Consider the following 17,450-nt stretch of genomic DNA (forward strand, 5'->3'; position numbering starts at 1 on the left):
TTTTTAAATTCTTCAAGCTCTGTCAAGTTGGTTATTGATATCTTGGTATTTTATTAGGATCCCCGTTAGCTGCTGCGAAAGCAGCAGCAACTCTTCCTGGGGTCCGCACACAAAACATAACATAATACAGAACATTAATAGACAAGAACAGCTCAAGGACAAAAGTATATCAATTTAAAAATGGCACACATAGACTACATATCAATACATACACACAAACTATCTAGGACAAATAGGGGAGAGGCGTAGTGCCGTGATGCATTTCTTTATCTGTTTTTTAAACCAGGTTTGCTGTTCATTTGAGAAATATGAGATGGACGGAAGTTCCATGCAATAATGGCTCTATATAATACTGTACGCTTTCTTGAATTTGTTCTGAATTTGGGGATTGTGAAAAGACCCCTGGTGGCATGTGGGGTAGAAATATATATCATTGCTAGACAGCTATAGATTTTCGAGCCGATTTAAGTCAAAATTGTAACCAGGCCACTTATGAACATTCAATATCGTCTTGGTAAGCAACTCTAGTATACTGTATATTTGGCCTTGTGTTTAATTAATTAAATCTAATTAGCATATTAAAAACTCCCCATAAAAATCTAGCAGTTTAAGCTAGTTATATTCGGGGTTTTTTGCATTGGATGTGTCTCAATCCACCACATACACTGATATCACACTTCCACATCTGCTGTGAAAGGTGACAGAACTAGAGCGCTGTTTGTCAGACTACGAGACATCCCGAAAATCAATCTTCTCACAAAATCGTCTTTAGCGTCTGAACGGTTTGGCCTAAAAACTATCATGGAAAGGTGAGACTCTCACATGCTCTGAGGATGCGGCTTGGGATGTCACCTTGACTGGCAACCTTGCAAGGGTTAACACGCTTAAATGTCTAACTCACAGAGAACGAGAGCCCACAGTCCTCTTGAGCGGCGGTGGCCTTGTGTTTTCCTCAAAGTGGGCAAAGACAAGCTTATTGTATATATTGTAGCGGCCACAGCCAATCAGAAATTTGGAGGCGTGACATTCAGAAAGTTATTTTTAGCCACCCGTGAGAGTAATTGTCATTCCTGTTCATCTGTTGTGTTGTATTGTCATTAGAGCTTGTATACCAGTTATGTAGCCTTGTTAAGTATCCTAAACAGCTAAATAGCATTGCATTGTTGCAATATTCACCATTTTGTTACAATGTAATAATATGGATAATAATTATTGATATTAAAATACTAATATGCAATACATTTCCTATAATAATAATAATCATGTCAATAATAGTAAAAATATATTATTAAAAAGGTTAAACATTTAACCCAAAATGGTTCTGTTTGAACCTTTACAAAGGGCTTTCTCGAATAATGTTTTTTTTTTTACTTTGAACACAACAACACCAAGGTAACCTGTCTAAATTACTATCGCCCCGTAAAACTTACATCTGTAGCCATGAAATACTTTGAAAGCACAGGAGGTTGGTGGCACCTTAATTGTGGAGGATGGGCTCTTGGTAATGTCTGGAGCAGAATTGGTGAAATGGTATCAAATACATTAAACACATGGTTTCCATTTGTTTGATGCCATTCAATTCGCTCTGTTCCAGACATTATTATGAGCCGTCCTCCACTGCTTGAAAGGCTGGTCATTGCTCACATCAACACCATCATCCTAGGTGCCCTGGACCCACTCCAGGTCACATACTGCCCCAACAGATCCACAGATGACGCAATCTCTGTTGCACTTTCCCATCTGGACATATGTGTCAATGCTGTTCATTGGACTACTACTCAACATTCAACACCATAGTACCCTCCAAGCTCATCACTAAGCTAAGGACCCTGGGACTGAACACCTTCCTCTGTAACTGGATCCTGGCATCCTGAAGGCCACCCCCTGGTGGTTAGGGTATGCAACAACACATCTGCCACACTGACCCCTTAAGGGTGTGTGCTTAGTCCCCACCTGTACTCCCTGTTCACCAACGACTGCTTGGCCGTGCACGACTCCAACGCCGCAACGGTGGTAGGCCTGATCCCCGACGACAATGAGACAACCTATAGGGATTGGGTGTGCTGACATGGCCATACTCGTAATCGTATCCGTAAATTGAAAGTTAATGGTCGAATCGGATGATGATCAGGAAAGAAATGTAGTGTTTTAATATGCCTAAATAATGTTGGCGTTAATACACTATATATACAAAAGTATGTGGACACCCCTTCAAATTAGTGGATTTGGCTCTTTCAGCCACACCCGTTGCTGACAGGTGTATACAATTGAGCACACAGCCATGCAATCTCCATAGACAAACATTGGCAGTAGAGTGGCCTTACTGAAGAGCTCATTGACTTTCAACGTGGCACCGTCATAGGATGCCACCTTTTCAACAAGTCAATGTTTCACATTTCTGCCCTGCTATTGCTTCCCCAGTCAGCTGTAGGTGCTGCTATTGTGAAGTGGAAACTTCCAGGATCTACATTGACTCAGCCGCAAAGTGGTAGGCCACACAATCTCACAGAACTGGACCGCAGAGTGCTGAAGCGCATGGCGCGTAGACATCGTCTGTCCTTGGTTGCAACACTCTGGAAGCAACGTCAGCACTGTATGTCGGGAGCTTCATGAAATGGGTTTCCATGGCCGAGCAGGTGCACACATGCCTACGGTTACCATGAGCAATGTCAAGTGTCGGCATAAAGCTCGCTGCCATTGTACTCTGGAGCAGTGGAAACGTGATGAATCACGATTCACCATCTGGCAGTCTGACGGACGAATCTGGGTTTGCCCCAATGCATAGTGCCAACTGTAAAGTTTGGTGGAGGAGGAATAATAGTCTGGGGCTGTTTTTCATGGTTCGGTTTTGTGCTTCCAACTTTGTGGCAACAGTTTGGGGAAGGCCCTTTCCTGTTTCAGCATGACAATGCCCCTGTGCACAAAGCGAGGTCCATAAAGAAATGGTTTGTTGAGATCGATGTGGAAGAACTTGACGGCCTGCACAGAGCCCTGACTTCAACCACATCGAACACCTTTGGGATGAATTGGAACGCCAACTGAGAGCCAGGCCTAATCTCCAAACATCAGTGCCCAACCTCACTAAAGCTGTTGTGGCTAAATGGAAGAAACTCCCCGTAGCAATATTCCAACATCAAGTGGAAAGCTTACCCAGAAGAGTGGAGGCTGTTATGGCAGCAAACGGGGGACCAACCCCGTATTAATGACTATGATTTTGGAATTAGACATTCGACGACCAGTTGTCCACATACCTTTGGTCACGTAGTGCACCTCCCTGCACGTTATCACTCCAAAAAAGATGCAGATTAGGAGCACCGTGTGGAGGAGGGGTGGGTGTATGTGTTGGTGTGTCAGTGTGTCCCAATGATGTGTCCTCAACTTGCAGTGGGCAGCCAAGTTTGTCTGGATGCATTAGCATTTCATCTGGTTTTCCTACCCTTGCCCCACATGTTAGATATTATGCACATTGATAGCTTGATATCAAATGTCCTCGCCATGTGATTTATCATAGTAGCAGGCAACAGCAATCTGTAGTGGAGTGGGTCAAGAGCGTCAAGTTCCTCTGTGTCCACATCACTAAGGATCATGGTCCAAAACACACCAACACAGCTGTGAATAGGGCACGACAATGCCTCTTCCCTTAGGAGGCTGAAAAGATTTGACATGGGCCCTCAGATCCTCAAAATTCTACAGCTGCACCATTGAGAGCGTCTTGACTGGTTGCATCACTGCTTGGCATCCAACTGCAAGGCACTATAAAGGGTAGTGCGCACAGCCCAGTTCATCACTGGGGGAGCTCTCCGCCATCCAGGACCACTATACCAGACGGTGTCAAAAATTGTCTAATAACTCCAGCTACCGAATTCATAGAATGTTCTCTCTTCTACAGCACATCAATTGGTATTGATGCACCAAGTCTGGAACCAACAGGACCCTGAACAGCTTCTAGCCCCAAGCCATAAAACTGCCAAATATTTAGTTAAATAGTTAACCAAATAGCTACTCGGACTATCTGCATTGATAATTTTTGCGCTAACTTTTTTGACTCATAACAAACACTGCTGCTACTGTTTATTAATTATCTACCTCAACTACCTCGTACCCCGACACATCAACTCGCTACTGGCTCCCCATGTACTGTATATAGCCAAGTTATCGTTAATCATTGTGTATCTATTATGACTTTCATTATTACATTTTTCTATTATAGCTCCAAAAAAAGTATCTCTGCATTGTTGGGAAGGGCCCGTAAGTAAGCATTTCACTGTTAGTCTACACCTGTTGTTTAAAAAAGCATGTGACAAAAACAATTCATTTGATTCCTCCACAGTGGCAATCATTTTGAACCCCAAAAGGTTATTCGAGGCTCAAATAAGTGTGGAGTGTACTTGCCTGTGTTACGTAGTTGTTTTCCCCTACTAAACCTAGTTGAATGTACTAAGTCGCACTACGTAATAGCATCTGCTAAATCTGGGTTTTTCAAACTTTATTGACATATATATTTTTTGTGAGCCGCCAATTAAGTTCCTGAGCGCCGCATGTAACTCATGAGCTGTGTCGTGAGTTGACTATTATTAATCTGATGACTGTTATTTATATAATCAAGCTAATTATGTTTAATTGTTACTCGATTAAATTAATCGTGTAACAATTAACTCATTAGGAATTTAGGGCACCAGGAGAATAGTTGTTTAACGACTTACTATCTCCCGAATTAAACTCTAAAGGTATACGGATATCTCTTACATCAATAACAGTCAATTATTAATTATTACCTCATCAGTCTTATTCTGAACATCGTAGACCTCTTGATATTTGCAAGAACCCTAGTCCTTTTGAATATTCAGAACTACACGAATTACTTTAATAATGTATTTATTAACTAACTAAATAATAGCAGAATACACATACACACTTACATGAGATAAAAGTCCCTAGTGGACTGACACGATATGATGGCTTGTTACACAATCGAAAGGGGGTGGGGAAAGTTGAAGAGAGGGAGGGACAAAGAGAGTCAAATTATCGTACATACATTTGGAAGTTACCCTCACGGAAATATGAATACTTAGCACCCTAAACACGCTCATTCTGATGAGAAATGCAGCTGCAGACTGTGAATGTTCTGGTCTAGTCTTTACCTTCTTCAATCATGTTGAGAGTTTCAGAGTTTGACAATATCCCACACAAAGCAAAAACATGTTAGAAATGTTGGCTAATGTATTCAAAATAAAAAAACTGAAATATCACATTTATGTAAGTAGTCAGACCCTTTACTCAGTGCTTTGTTGAAGCACCTTTGGCAGCGATTACAGCCTCAAGTCTTCTTGGGTATGACGCTACAAACTTGGCACACCTGTATTTGGGGAATTTCTCCAAATCTTCCCTGCAGATCCTGGTTTCATCAGACCAGATAATCTTCTTTCTCATGGTCTGAGAGAACTTTAAGTGCCTTTTGGCAAACTCCAAGCGGGCTGTCATGTGCCTTTTCCTGAGGAGAGGCTTCCGTCTGGACACTCTACTATAAAGGCCTGATTGGCGGAGTGCTGCAGAGATGGTTGTCCTTCTGGAAGGTTCTCCCATCTCCACAGAGGAACTCTGGAGCTCTGTAAGAGTGGCCATCAGGTTCTTGGTCACCTCCCTGACGAAGGCCCTTCTACCCCAATTGCTCAGAGTGGTGACCAAACTTCTTCCATTTAAGAATGATGGAGGCCAATGTGTTCCTGGGGACCTTTAATGCTACAGAAATGTTTTGGTACCCTTCCCCAGATCTGTGCATCAACACAATCCTGTCTCGGAGCTCTGGGGACAATGCCTTCGACCTATTGGCTTAGTTTTTGCTCTTACATGCACTGTCAACTGTGGGACCTTATTTAGACAGGGGTGTGCCTTTCCAAATCATGTCCAATCAATTCAATTTACCACAGGTGGACTCCAATTAAGTTGTAGAAACATCTCAAGGAATATCAATGGAAACAAGATGCACCCGAGCTCAATTTCGAGTTTCATAGCAAAGGGTCTGAATACTTATGTAAATAAGGTATTTCTGTTTTTATGTTAATACATTTGTTAAAATTTCTACAAACCTGTTTTCACATTGTAATTATGTGATGTCATTATGGGATATTGTTTGTAGATTGATGAGAAAAAACATGTATTTAATCCATTTTAGAATAAGGCTGTAACGTAACAAAATGTGGAAAAAGTCAAGGGATCTGAATACTTTCCAAATGCACTGTATATCAAAAGAGTTGAAGTCGAAAGTTTACATACACCTTAGCCAAATACATTTAAATTCAGCTTTTCACAATTCCTGACATTGAATCCCAGTAAAAATGCTCTGTCTTAGGTCAGTTAGGATCACCACTTTATTTTAAGAATGTGAAATGTCAGAATAATAGTAGAGAGAATTATTTATTTCAGCTTGTACTTCTTTCATCACATTCCCAGTCGGTCAGAAGTTTTCATACACTGAATTAGTATTTGGTAGCATTTCCTTTAAATTGTTTAACTTGAGTCAAATGTTTCGGGTAGCCTTCCACAACCTTCCCACAATAAGTTGGGGGAATTTTGTCCCATTCCTCCTGACAGAGCTGGTGTAACGGAGTCCGGTTTGTATGCCTCCTTGCTCGCACACACTTTTTCAGTTCTGCCCACAAAGTTTCTGTAGGATGGAGGTCAGGGCTTTGTGATGGCCACTCCAATACCTTGACTTCGTTGTCCTTAAGCCATTTTGCCACAACTTTGGAAGTATGCTTGGGGTAATTGTTCATTTGGAAGACACATTTGCGACCAAGCTTTAACATCCTGACTGACGTCTTGAGATGTTGCGTCAATATATCCACATAATTTTCCAGCCTCATGATGCCATCTATTTTGTGAAGTGCACCAGCCCCTCCTGCAGCAAAGCACCCCCACAACATGATGCTGCCACCCCCGTGCTTCATGGTTAGGATGTTGTTCTTCGGCTCGGAAGCCTCCCCTTTTTCCTCCAAACATAACGCTGGTCATTATGGCCAAACAGTTCTATTTCTGTTTCATCAGACAGAGGACATTTCTCCAAAAAGTTTTTTTTTGTACCTGTTTCCTCCAGCATCTTCACAAGGTCTTTTTTGGGAATGATTTGCACTTTCCGCACCAAAGTACATTCATCTCTAGGAGACAGAAAGCGCCTCCTTCCTGAGTGGTATGACGGTTGTGTGGTCCCATGGTGTTTATACTTACGTACTATTGTTTGTACAGATGAACGTGGAACCTTCGGGCATTTGGAAATAGCTCCCAAGGATGAACCAGACTTGTGGAGGTCTACAATTTTTTTTCTGAGGTCTTGGCTGATTTCTTTTGATTTTCCCTTGATGTCAAGCAATGAGGAACTGAGTTTGAAGGTAGGCCATGAAATACATCCACAGGTACACCTCCAATTGAGTCACGTGATGTCAATTAGCCTATCAGAAGCTTCTAAAGTCATGACATAATTTTCTGGAATTTTCCAAGCTGTTTAAAAGCACAGTCAACTTAGCGTATGTAAACTTCTGACCTAATGGAATTGTGATACAGTGAGTTAGAAGTGAAATAATCTGTCTGTAAACAATAGTTGGAAAAATTACTTGTGTCATGCACAAAGTGGATGTGGGGTGAGACATGGTTACTAATTTGGAGAGGGGAGAGTTTGCGGGATTCCACACAGAGGGGCAGATCTCGGGCAGGCAGCCATACCTTCTGCCCGAGACGATACCAGCGGCGATCTGCTTGTCGTTGATACCAGGAGGTGGTCCTGAGAAGGGCCGACCGGGCTCTCTTCCAGGTACGATGACAGCAGCAGACAAATATCTGGGCCGAAGGTATGCCGACCTCTTCCTCCTGCTCAGGGAAGAGCGGGTGCTGATACCCCAGGGAACTCGAAGGGCTATAGAACTGTGGCAGAGCAAGTAAGGGTGTTGTGGGCGTATTCGACCCACACAAGTTGCTGGCTCCAGGTGGTGGGGTTGGCGGAGAACAGGCAATGCAGAGTCGTCTCCAGGTCTTGGTTGGCTCGCTCTGACTGGCCGTTGGACTGAGGGTGGAACCCGTGAGAGTGCAGAATGCCTTCCAGATCTGGGATGTCCACTGGCAGTCCATGGATCCGGAAGACGTGCTGCACCATGAGCCGGGCCTTCTCTTTGGCAGAGGGTAGCTTGGGGAGAGGAATGAAGTGGGCGGCTTTGGAAAACCGATACACTACGGTCAGGCTGGTGGTGTTGCCATGAGATGGGGGGAAACCCGTGACAAAGTCCAGAGATATGTGAGACCAGGGACGGTGAGGGACAGGCAGATGTTGGAGTCCAGCCAGAGCTTGCGGAGCGGAAGAGTTGTCGCACAAAGTCCAGGGTTCTACGGGAGCCAAGGTGGCAGGCAAGCCTGGAGGAGTGGGCCCACTCAAGGACTGAGGACTGTGCCAGGAACAAACATCCGGTTATCTAGGCCCCCTGGGGTTCGGCTGGGAAGGCTGTGCCTCACGAACCTGCTTCCCTATTCCCCAGCTGATTGCCGTCACCAGGCGCGAGGAGGGAGGTTGGTCTTGGATTCCGGGGTTGATGCCGTGGGGTTATTGTGGCGTGACACCGGCTTGACATTCTTGGATCCCGGCCAGTATGAGAGGGAGAAGTTAAACCGGGTGAACAGCAGGGCCCACATAGCTTGCAAGGGAATTGAGGCACTTGGCGGTGCAGAGATTTTCCAGGTTCTTGTGGTCGGTCCACACAATGAACGGATGTTCCGCCCCCGCCAGCCAGTGCCTCCACTCCTCCAACGCCGTCTTCACAGCGAGATGCTCACGATTCCCCACATCATAGTTCCTCTCCATGGCATTGAGGCGGTGAGGGAAGAAGGCGCAGGGATTTAACTTGAGGACCAGGGCAGAACGCTTGGACAGGACAGCCCCCACTCCGACATCTGAAGCACGAACTGGCGGGTCAGGATAACCAAGATGGGAGCTGTGGTGAAGCGGTGTTTGAGATCCCGGAACGCCCGGTCAGCAGCTGGGGACCACGTGAACAGAACCTTGGAAGAAGTGAGTGCTGACATGGGGAAGCCAGGGTGTGGTAAACACGTGTAAAGCAGCAATAAAAGTTGGAGAATTCCAGGAAATGTTGCAGCTGCACCCTATTCGTAGGCTGGGTCCAATCCACTTCCACTCAATCTGTACACTCCCTGCGGCAATGATATAACCCAAAAAGGAGATGCTGGAGCAATGGAATTCACACTTCTCTGCTTTTACAAAAATCTGGTTCTCCAGAAGGCGAGAACCTGTCAGACGTGGAGCACGTGTTCTTGGGTGGAGAGGGAGAAGACGAGGATGTCATCGAGAAAGACGAAGACCAAACGGTTCAACATGTCGTGGAGAACATTAACCTGTTGGGGCTAGGGGGCAGTATTTTCACGGCCGGATAAAAAACGTACCCGATTTAAACTGGTTACTACTCTTGCCCAGAAACGAGAATATGCATATAATTAGTAGATTTGGATAGAAAACACTCTAAAGTTTCTAAAACTGTTTGAATGGTGTCTGTGAGTATAACAGAACTCATATGGCAGGCCAAAACCTGAGAATATTCTAAACAGGAAGTGCCCTCTCTGACCATTTCTTGGCCTTCTATACCCTCTTTATTGAAAACAGAGGATCTCTGCTGTAACGAGACATTTTCTAAGGCTCCCATAGGCTCTCAGAAGGCGCCAGAACATTGAATGATGACTCTGCAGTCCCTGGCTGAAAAACAGTAGCGCATTTGGATAGTGGTCGATCTGAGAACAATGAAACGGGCGCACGCATGCACGTGAAGAGTCCATTTTACATTTTCAGTCTTTGAACGAAAACGACGTCTCCCGGTCGGAATATTATCGCTATTTTACGAGAAAAATCGCATAAAAATTGATTTTAAAAAGTGTTTGACATGCTTCGAAGTACGGTAATGGAATATTTAGAAATTTTTTGTCACGGTACACGCCGGCGCGTCACCCTTCGGATAGTGTCTTGAACGCAAGAACAAAACGCCGCTATTTGGATATAACTATGGATTATTTGGAACCAAAACAACATTGGGTGTTGAAGTAGAAGTCCTGGGAGTGCATTCTGACGAAGAACAGCAAAGGTAATCCAATTTTTCTTATAGTAAATCTGAGTTTGGTGAGTGCCAAACTTGGTGGGTGTCAAAATAGCTAGCCATGATGGCCGGGCTATCGACTCAGAATATTGCAAAATGTGCTTTCACCGAAAAGCTATTTTAAAATCGGACACCACGATTGCATAAAGGAGTTCTGTATCTATAATTCTTAAAATAATTGTTATGTTTTTTGTGAACGTTTATCGTGAGTAATTTAGTAAATTCACTGGAAGTTTTCGGTGGGTATGCTAGTTCTGAACGTCACATGCTAATGTAAAAAGCTGTTTTTTTATATAAATATGAACTTGATTGAACAAAACATGCATGTATTGTATAACATAATGTCCTAGGAGTGTCATCTGATGAAGATCATCAAAGGTTAGTGCTGCATTTAGCTGTGGTTTTGATTTTTGTGACATTATATGCTAGCTTGAAAAATGGGTGTCTGATTATTTCTGGCTGGGTACTCTCCTGACATAATCTAATGTTTTGCTTTCGTTGTAAAGCCTTTTTGAAATCGGACAATGTGGTTAGATAAAGGAGAGTCTTGTCTTTAAAATGGTGGTCACCTGGCTACCCTTACCCTGGCCAACATCTCAGCAACCCCTGCAGCAACTTTCCCAAGCCCCCTCCCCGCTTCTCTTTCACCCAAATCCAGACAGCTGATGTTCTAATAGAGCTGCAAAAAATCTGGATCCCTACAAATCAGCTGGGCTAGACAATCTGGACCTTCTCTTTCTAAAATTATCAGCCGAAATTGTTGCAGCCCCTGTTACTGTTCTATTCAACCTCTTTCGTATCGTCTGAGATCCCCAAAGATTTGAAAGCTGTCATCCCTCTCTTCAAAGGGGGAGACACTAGACTCAAACTGTTATAGACCTATATCCATCCTGCCCTGCCTTTCTAAAATCTTCGAAAGTCAAGTTAACAAACAGATCACTGACCATTTCGAATCCCACCGTACCTTCTCCACTATGCAATCTGGTTTCCGAGCTGGTCATGGGTGCACTTCAGCCACGCTCAAGGTCCTAAACGATATCATAACCTCCATCGATAAAAGACAGTATTCTGCAGCCGTCTTTATCGACCTGGCCAAGGCTTTCGACTCTGTCAATCATTGCATTCTTATCGGCAGACTCAATAGCCTTGGCGCCTCAAATGACTGCCTAGGCGAGGCACCAACTACTTCTCAGATAGAGTTCTGTGTGTCAAATCGGAGGGCCTGTTGAACCCTCTGGCAGTCTCTATTGGTGTGCCACAGGGTTCAATTCTCGGGCCGACTCTTTTCTCTGTATATATCAATGATGTCGCTCTTGCTGCTGGTGATTCTCTGATCCACCTCTATGCAGATGACACCATTCTGTATACATCTGGCCCTTCTTTGGACACTGTGCTAACAAACCTCCAAAATAGCTTCAATGCCATACAACACTACTTCAGGGGCCTCCAACTGCTTTCAAATACTAGTAAAACTAAGTGTATGCTCTTCAACTGATTGCTACCTGCACCCTCCCACTCGACTAGCATCACTACTCTGGACGGTTCTGACCTAGAATATGTGGACAACTACAAATACCTAGGTGTCTGGTTAGACTGTAAACTCTACTTCCAGACTCACATTAAGCATTTCCAATCCAAAATTAAATCTAGAATCAGCTTCCTATTTTGCAACAAAGCATACTTCACTCATGCTGCCAAACAAATCCTCGTAAAACTGACTATCCTACCGATCCTTGACTTCGGCTATGTCATTTACAAAATAGCCCCCAACACTCTACTCAACAAACTGGATGTAGTCTATCACAGTGCCATCTGTTTTGTCACCAAAGCCCCATATACTATCCACCACTGCGACCTGTATGCTCTCGTTGGCTGGCCCTCACTACATATTCGTCGCCAAACCCACTGACTCCAGGTCATCTATAAGTCTTTGCTAGGTAAAGCCTTGCCTTATCTCAGCTCACTGGTCACCATAGCAACACCCACCCGTTATATTTCACTGGTCATCCCCAAAGCCAGGACTTCCTTTGGCCGCCTTTCCTTCCAGTTCTCTGCTGCCAATGACTGGAACGAATTGCAAAAATCACTGAAGCTGGAGTCTTTTATCTCCCTCTCTAACTTTAAGCATCAGCTGTCAGAGCAGCTTACTGATCACTGTACCTGTACACAGCCAATTTGTAAATAGCACACCCAACTTCCTCATACCCATATTATTACTTACCCTCTTGCTCTTTTGCACCCCAGTATCTCTACTTGCACAGCATCATCAGCACATTTATCACTCCAGTGTTAATGATAAATTGTAAATATTTCACCTCTATGGCCTATTTATTGTTTACCTCCCTACTCTTCTACATTTGCACACACTGTACATAGATTTTCTATTGTGTTATTGACTGTACGTTTGTTTATGTGTATCTCTGTGATGTTGTTGTTGTCATATTGCTTTGCTTTATCTTGGCCAGGTCGCAGTTGTAAATGAGAACTTGTTCTCACTGGCCTACCTGGTTAAATAAAGGTGAAAATAAACATTTTAAAGTTTGTGTGTTCTCTAAAGTTATGTACTTGAAAATGTATCAATTGACCAATTCGGCACATTTAGGCAGACTTGATACAACACTTTGAACAGTAATGCAATGGTTAATTCGACCTGTCTAAAACTTTGCACGTACACTACTACCATCTAGTGGCCAAAACCTATATTCTGCATAGGCTCCTAAGTGATATAATGGCCTTTCTCTTGCATTTCAAATATGATGGAACAAAAAATATGTAGAAAACAAAGTTTTGTCATTGTATTATCTTTTACCAGATCCAATTCTCCTACATTAATTTTCAAATGGTATCAAGAATATGCATTTCCTTGCTTCAGGTCCTGAGTTACAGGCAGTTAGATTTGGGAATGTCATTTTAGTCAAAAACAAAATTAAAAAGGGAACGATTCTTAAGTTAAACCACATACAAATTAGCATTAAGATCATAAATCAATTGACAGTTCTCTTACTACATCTCATGTTTCAATCACAGTAGCTATAGCTTAAGATATAGAACAATTCCACAATAATGAATTGAGACAGCTTTCAGCTAAATGAGTTCTGCAGTTATCCTATCCTAATAGGTACATTTTCCCCTTTAATCATATCACAATCAATTTTTAACAATTGAATGTAGATACAAATATTATATATTTTTTATTACACATTTTCTGAAATACTGTATTTAAAAGGAAACATTTGACAATATCTAATTAAATATGAACATATTTGCATATACCGCAAATCCATTTTTCTGGACACTGAAAGAAGTCAGCCTAAATATTTTGGTTTAATTTTGTTAAGACATTCCAGGATTGGACATTTAACCAGCAGATTATGGATGAATACTTTATTCATCTTTCGAACTCTAAAATGCAAAAACATATATTCTTTTTTTTGCATTTTTTCAAAGAAATTTTATATTGATACAAATTTGACAACATAAAAACAATCCCTTAGTAAAAGTCTGACGTTATCTAAATATAATCACACAAACTTTGGTGAATGTAGCTGAGAAAAAATAACTTGGCCTGTGGGAAGAGTCTGACTTTCGGGAAATGTCAGTTAAAGAAAATTTAACAGAATTTAGCCTACCAATTGCCAAATGCTTATTTAGATCCAATCACCATCTTTTCAAACTAAGTTACTACATATATTCTGTTTGTAACATTCTCTATGAAATTGGGTTTTACATGATGTGGGATTCAATATAGTGACCTTTGAAAGTATGTATGCATGTCAATTTTAAAGGGGGTAAAATGTATGACATTTTGGTGATGGTAGCAGTGGCGTATTTAGGTACAGGCAACATGGGCAGCCGCCTGTGGCAGCATCTTGCCGGGAGTGGCACGGAGCAGCTGCACCAAAACATTTCAGAAGAGTGACATTTGCGAGATCGGTTTTCTGTCGCTCATTTGTACATCAGGGAGCCATACAAGCTAGAACCGCCACTGGACGTTACATTTTGTTGACGATGGTATGATAAATTAAAGACAACATACATTTATATCTAGTTTTTGACATTTTTATGTTTCCTTGTGAAAGCACTCATATTATTAAAGTACCAAAATACCCCAAAATCTCAAAATGTATAAGCAGGGCTCTATGAGCACATGTGTTCCTAAGTTGAAAAATGTAGGAACACATAAATACATTTAGGAGCACAGTGAAAAATATGTGATGTATTAAAGCGACAATCTGGTAAAAGGTTGAAGGATGGGGCTGGAGAAATATAACCACACTCCAATTCATAGACAGAGCTATGGATGCAAAGTCCGACCATCCATGATATCAACATTATAGTTTGAACCATGTTGAGGCTGTAAATCAAATCAAATGTTATTTGTCACATGCACCGAATACAACAGGTGTAGACCTTACCGTGAAACGCTTACTTACAAGCCCTTAAATAACAATGCAGTTTTAAGAAAATGGGTTTAAGAAAATATTTACTAAATAAACTAAAGTTAAAAAAAGTAATGAAGAAGTAACAATAAAATAACAATAATGAGGATAGATACAGAGGGTTTCGGTACCAAGTCAATATGCGGGGTACAGGCTAGTCGAGGTAATTTGTACATGTAGATAGGGGTAAAGTGACTATGCATAGATATTAAACAGAGAGTAGGGTGGCCATTTGATTAATTGTTCAGCAGTCTTATGGCTTGGGGGTAAAAGGAGACTTTTGGACCTAGACTTGGCACTCCGGTACCGCTTGCCATACAGTGTTTGTTTACATTTACTTTACAAATATTGGGAAAACAACCTTATATTTTGTGTAGCATCTGCAGATTGCAGGTTTAGAAGAACAAGAATACTTTTTTTTAAGATTGAGATATATCCTACATTGGATCTATATGAATCCTAATTACTTTTGAAGCTCATCTCAATTGTCCTTTCTTTCTGTGCCACAACATGTTTGCATACTACTGAGGCTGGAGGCAGCAAAGAAATCATTACAACATTTGTTATCTGAGTGATTTTTTTTCTTCTAGGGGCACTGGTGCTCCCAAATAAAAATGTCAGGTAGCACAGCAACATATGTAGGAGCATACGTCCCCAAAACGGTAGCACATTGTAGATCCCTGATAAGTAGATGAAGAAGAAAAAATTCAGCCTGTGGTGGTTGGCCATAAAAATAAAAAAAATAAGGTATCTGAGATATTCTATGAAATGACGTCATGAATCATTTCAACGGCATTGTACTGAAACAATGCATAGCCTAATGACCCTTTTCTATATCATTGACCGAACATGTATTTATAAGTGAGTTTACAGATTTTTCTTTTGTTGAAAATTGTAAAAATGTGGCTTATTATAATGCATATTAAAATACTTACCCATTATTGTGAAATTGAAATTCTGTTGATTTTAAAATGTCTTATTGGTTGATATCATAATTTCGCAATAAATATATGACTATAGCTATACCAAGTTATATGTATCCAGTATGTATAGTGCAATATTCAGACGATCAGGAGTAGTTTGTCTTAGAATCCGTGGTGCACCCATAGAGGACTTAATCTTGACTGTGTGCATTTTTAAAAGGTGATGTGTCTAATTTCTAAGGTGTTGTGTTGATGCATTCCTTTTAACTGCCTTAACCTGTTCTCTACTTCTGTGCAAAGGGGAATTAGGTTAGAGCAAAACAGAAAGCAAATTATTACATTAGGGATGCCAATCATAATATACAATAGAAATGTAACACATCAAAAGTACTACTTTTGCCACAGTTAGTTTGCACTTATTGTGTAATGTGAGTATAAAATCAGATGTCCTAGAATCCAGGCATGAATATTACATTACAATACAAATTCATCCACTAAACATTACAAACGTAGTTGATTAGTTGGCAACATTCCTTCCTTTGATAACGCTACGGTATTCCTTGAATTTAACAATGACCAAACCCATTATCGGACACAGACATATAGATCTGAAAAATCTGATAATTTTCGATAGATTGTAACAATAAATTGCTCATCACTCTATACTGGCGGCAGGTAGCTTAGTGGTTAGAGCGTTGGACTAGTAACTGTAAGACTGAATCCCTGAGCTGACAAGGTAAAAATCTGTTGTTCTACCCCTGAACAAGGCAGTTAACGCACTGTTCCAAGGCTGTCATTGAAAATAAGAATTGGTTCTTAACTGACTTGCCTAGTTAAATAAATATTAAAAAATAATATATAAATAAAATAAAAACTGCGTAGTGTGTTCAGTTTTTACAATTTCATCACCACATTGTCAGTGATATAACGATATTGGCATTTCATATGCCTGTTTGTCGCAATAATTATGTTAGAATGAATGTATTATATTCTAAAATAAAATAAAAAGTCTAGACAAAGTCCAGACCTAATCCCAACTGAGAATGTTGTGACAGGACTTAAAACGAAAACTTCTTGCTTGACAAAACCTACAAATGTTGCTGAGTTAAAGTAGTTCTGCATGCAAGAGTGGTCCAAAATTTCTCCACAGTGACGTCAGACTGAAAAACAACTACAGGAAGCATTTGGTTACGGTAATTGTAGCAAAAGGTGGCACAACCAGTTATTGAGCTTAAGTTGACAATTACTTTTTCACACAGGGGAATTGGGTGTTGCCTAAATGTGTTAGTTAAATAAATAAAATAACTATAGATTTGTTTTGTTATTTTTAAACTAAGGTTCCCATTATCTAATGTTAGGTTTAGGTTGAAGATCTGATAACAATCAGAATCAATAATATGCTAACATTTTTAAATTCAGAAAGGGGGAAAATTATTTTTCAAGGCACTCTATGTACAATGCCACCTTGTTGTCACTCATACAAAAATGCAGGAGGAAGTAATGCTGATGTTATTATAAGGCTGATCATCTGCCATATGCCTTTTGCGGCCAGTGGCAGTTGTTCTCTTCTCCCTGAGTGCTGCATGCTCCATAGCACCTCTCACTGACATGTCTCTCCATCACGTCATAGGGTCTTTTTCACAGGCTACAGGTGAAGACAGATACTTCGGGGACGCATCTGCACGCTTCCTTATCCAATTCCGAGGTGCATATTGAAGATATTGGAAGAACTGTCCACATTTACTTTTCGTCAGCCAACAAGATGAGTAGGCCTAACGAACAGCAAAAGCACTAGCCTATGTCAATCTATTATCCCCCATAGTACAATAGTTGACCTAAATAAATAAATATTCCAAACATAGTCTAGGACAGGTGTGGGATGCGGTAGATCCCAAATTAATACAACCACTAGCATAAAAATATGTATTTACACAATGAGGCTGACGCAA

The 17,450-nt window shown here is 41.3% G+C and overlaps 1 protein-coding gene across 1 annotated transcript in view; it reads right to left on the reverse strand.

Annotated features, from left to right (window-relative positions):
- The window catches only part of LOC145850382 (uncharacterized), a 37,455-nt gene extending 21,763 nt beyond the window's left edge, over positions 1-15,692 (reverse strand). The window contains exon 1 of the mRNA XM_082977338.1: positions 15,514-15,692. Coding sequence (XP_082833464.1) covers positions 15,514-15,517 — 4 coding nt within the window. The 5' untranslated portion in view covers positions 15,518-15,692. The remainder of the gene's footprint in view (positions 1-15,513) is intronic.
- Between the last annotated feature and the right edge of the window lie 1,758 nt (positions 15,693-17,450).

The sequence above is a fragment of the Salmo salar genome, chromosome 07, assembly GCF_965601325.2.
Source record: "Salmo salar chromosome 07, fSalSal1, whole genome shotgun sequence".
NCBI classification, from domain to species: Eukaryota; Metazoa; Chordata; class Actinopteri; order Salmoniformes; family Salmonidae; genus Salmo; species Salmo salar.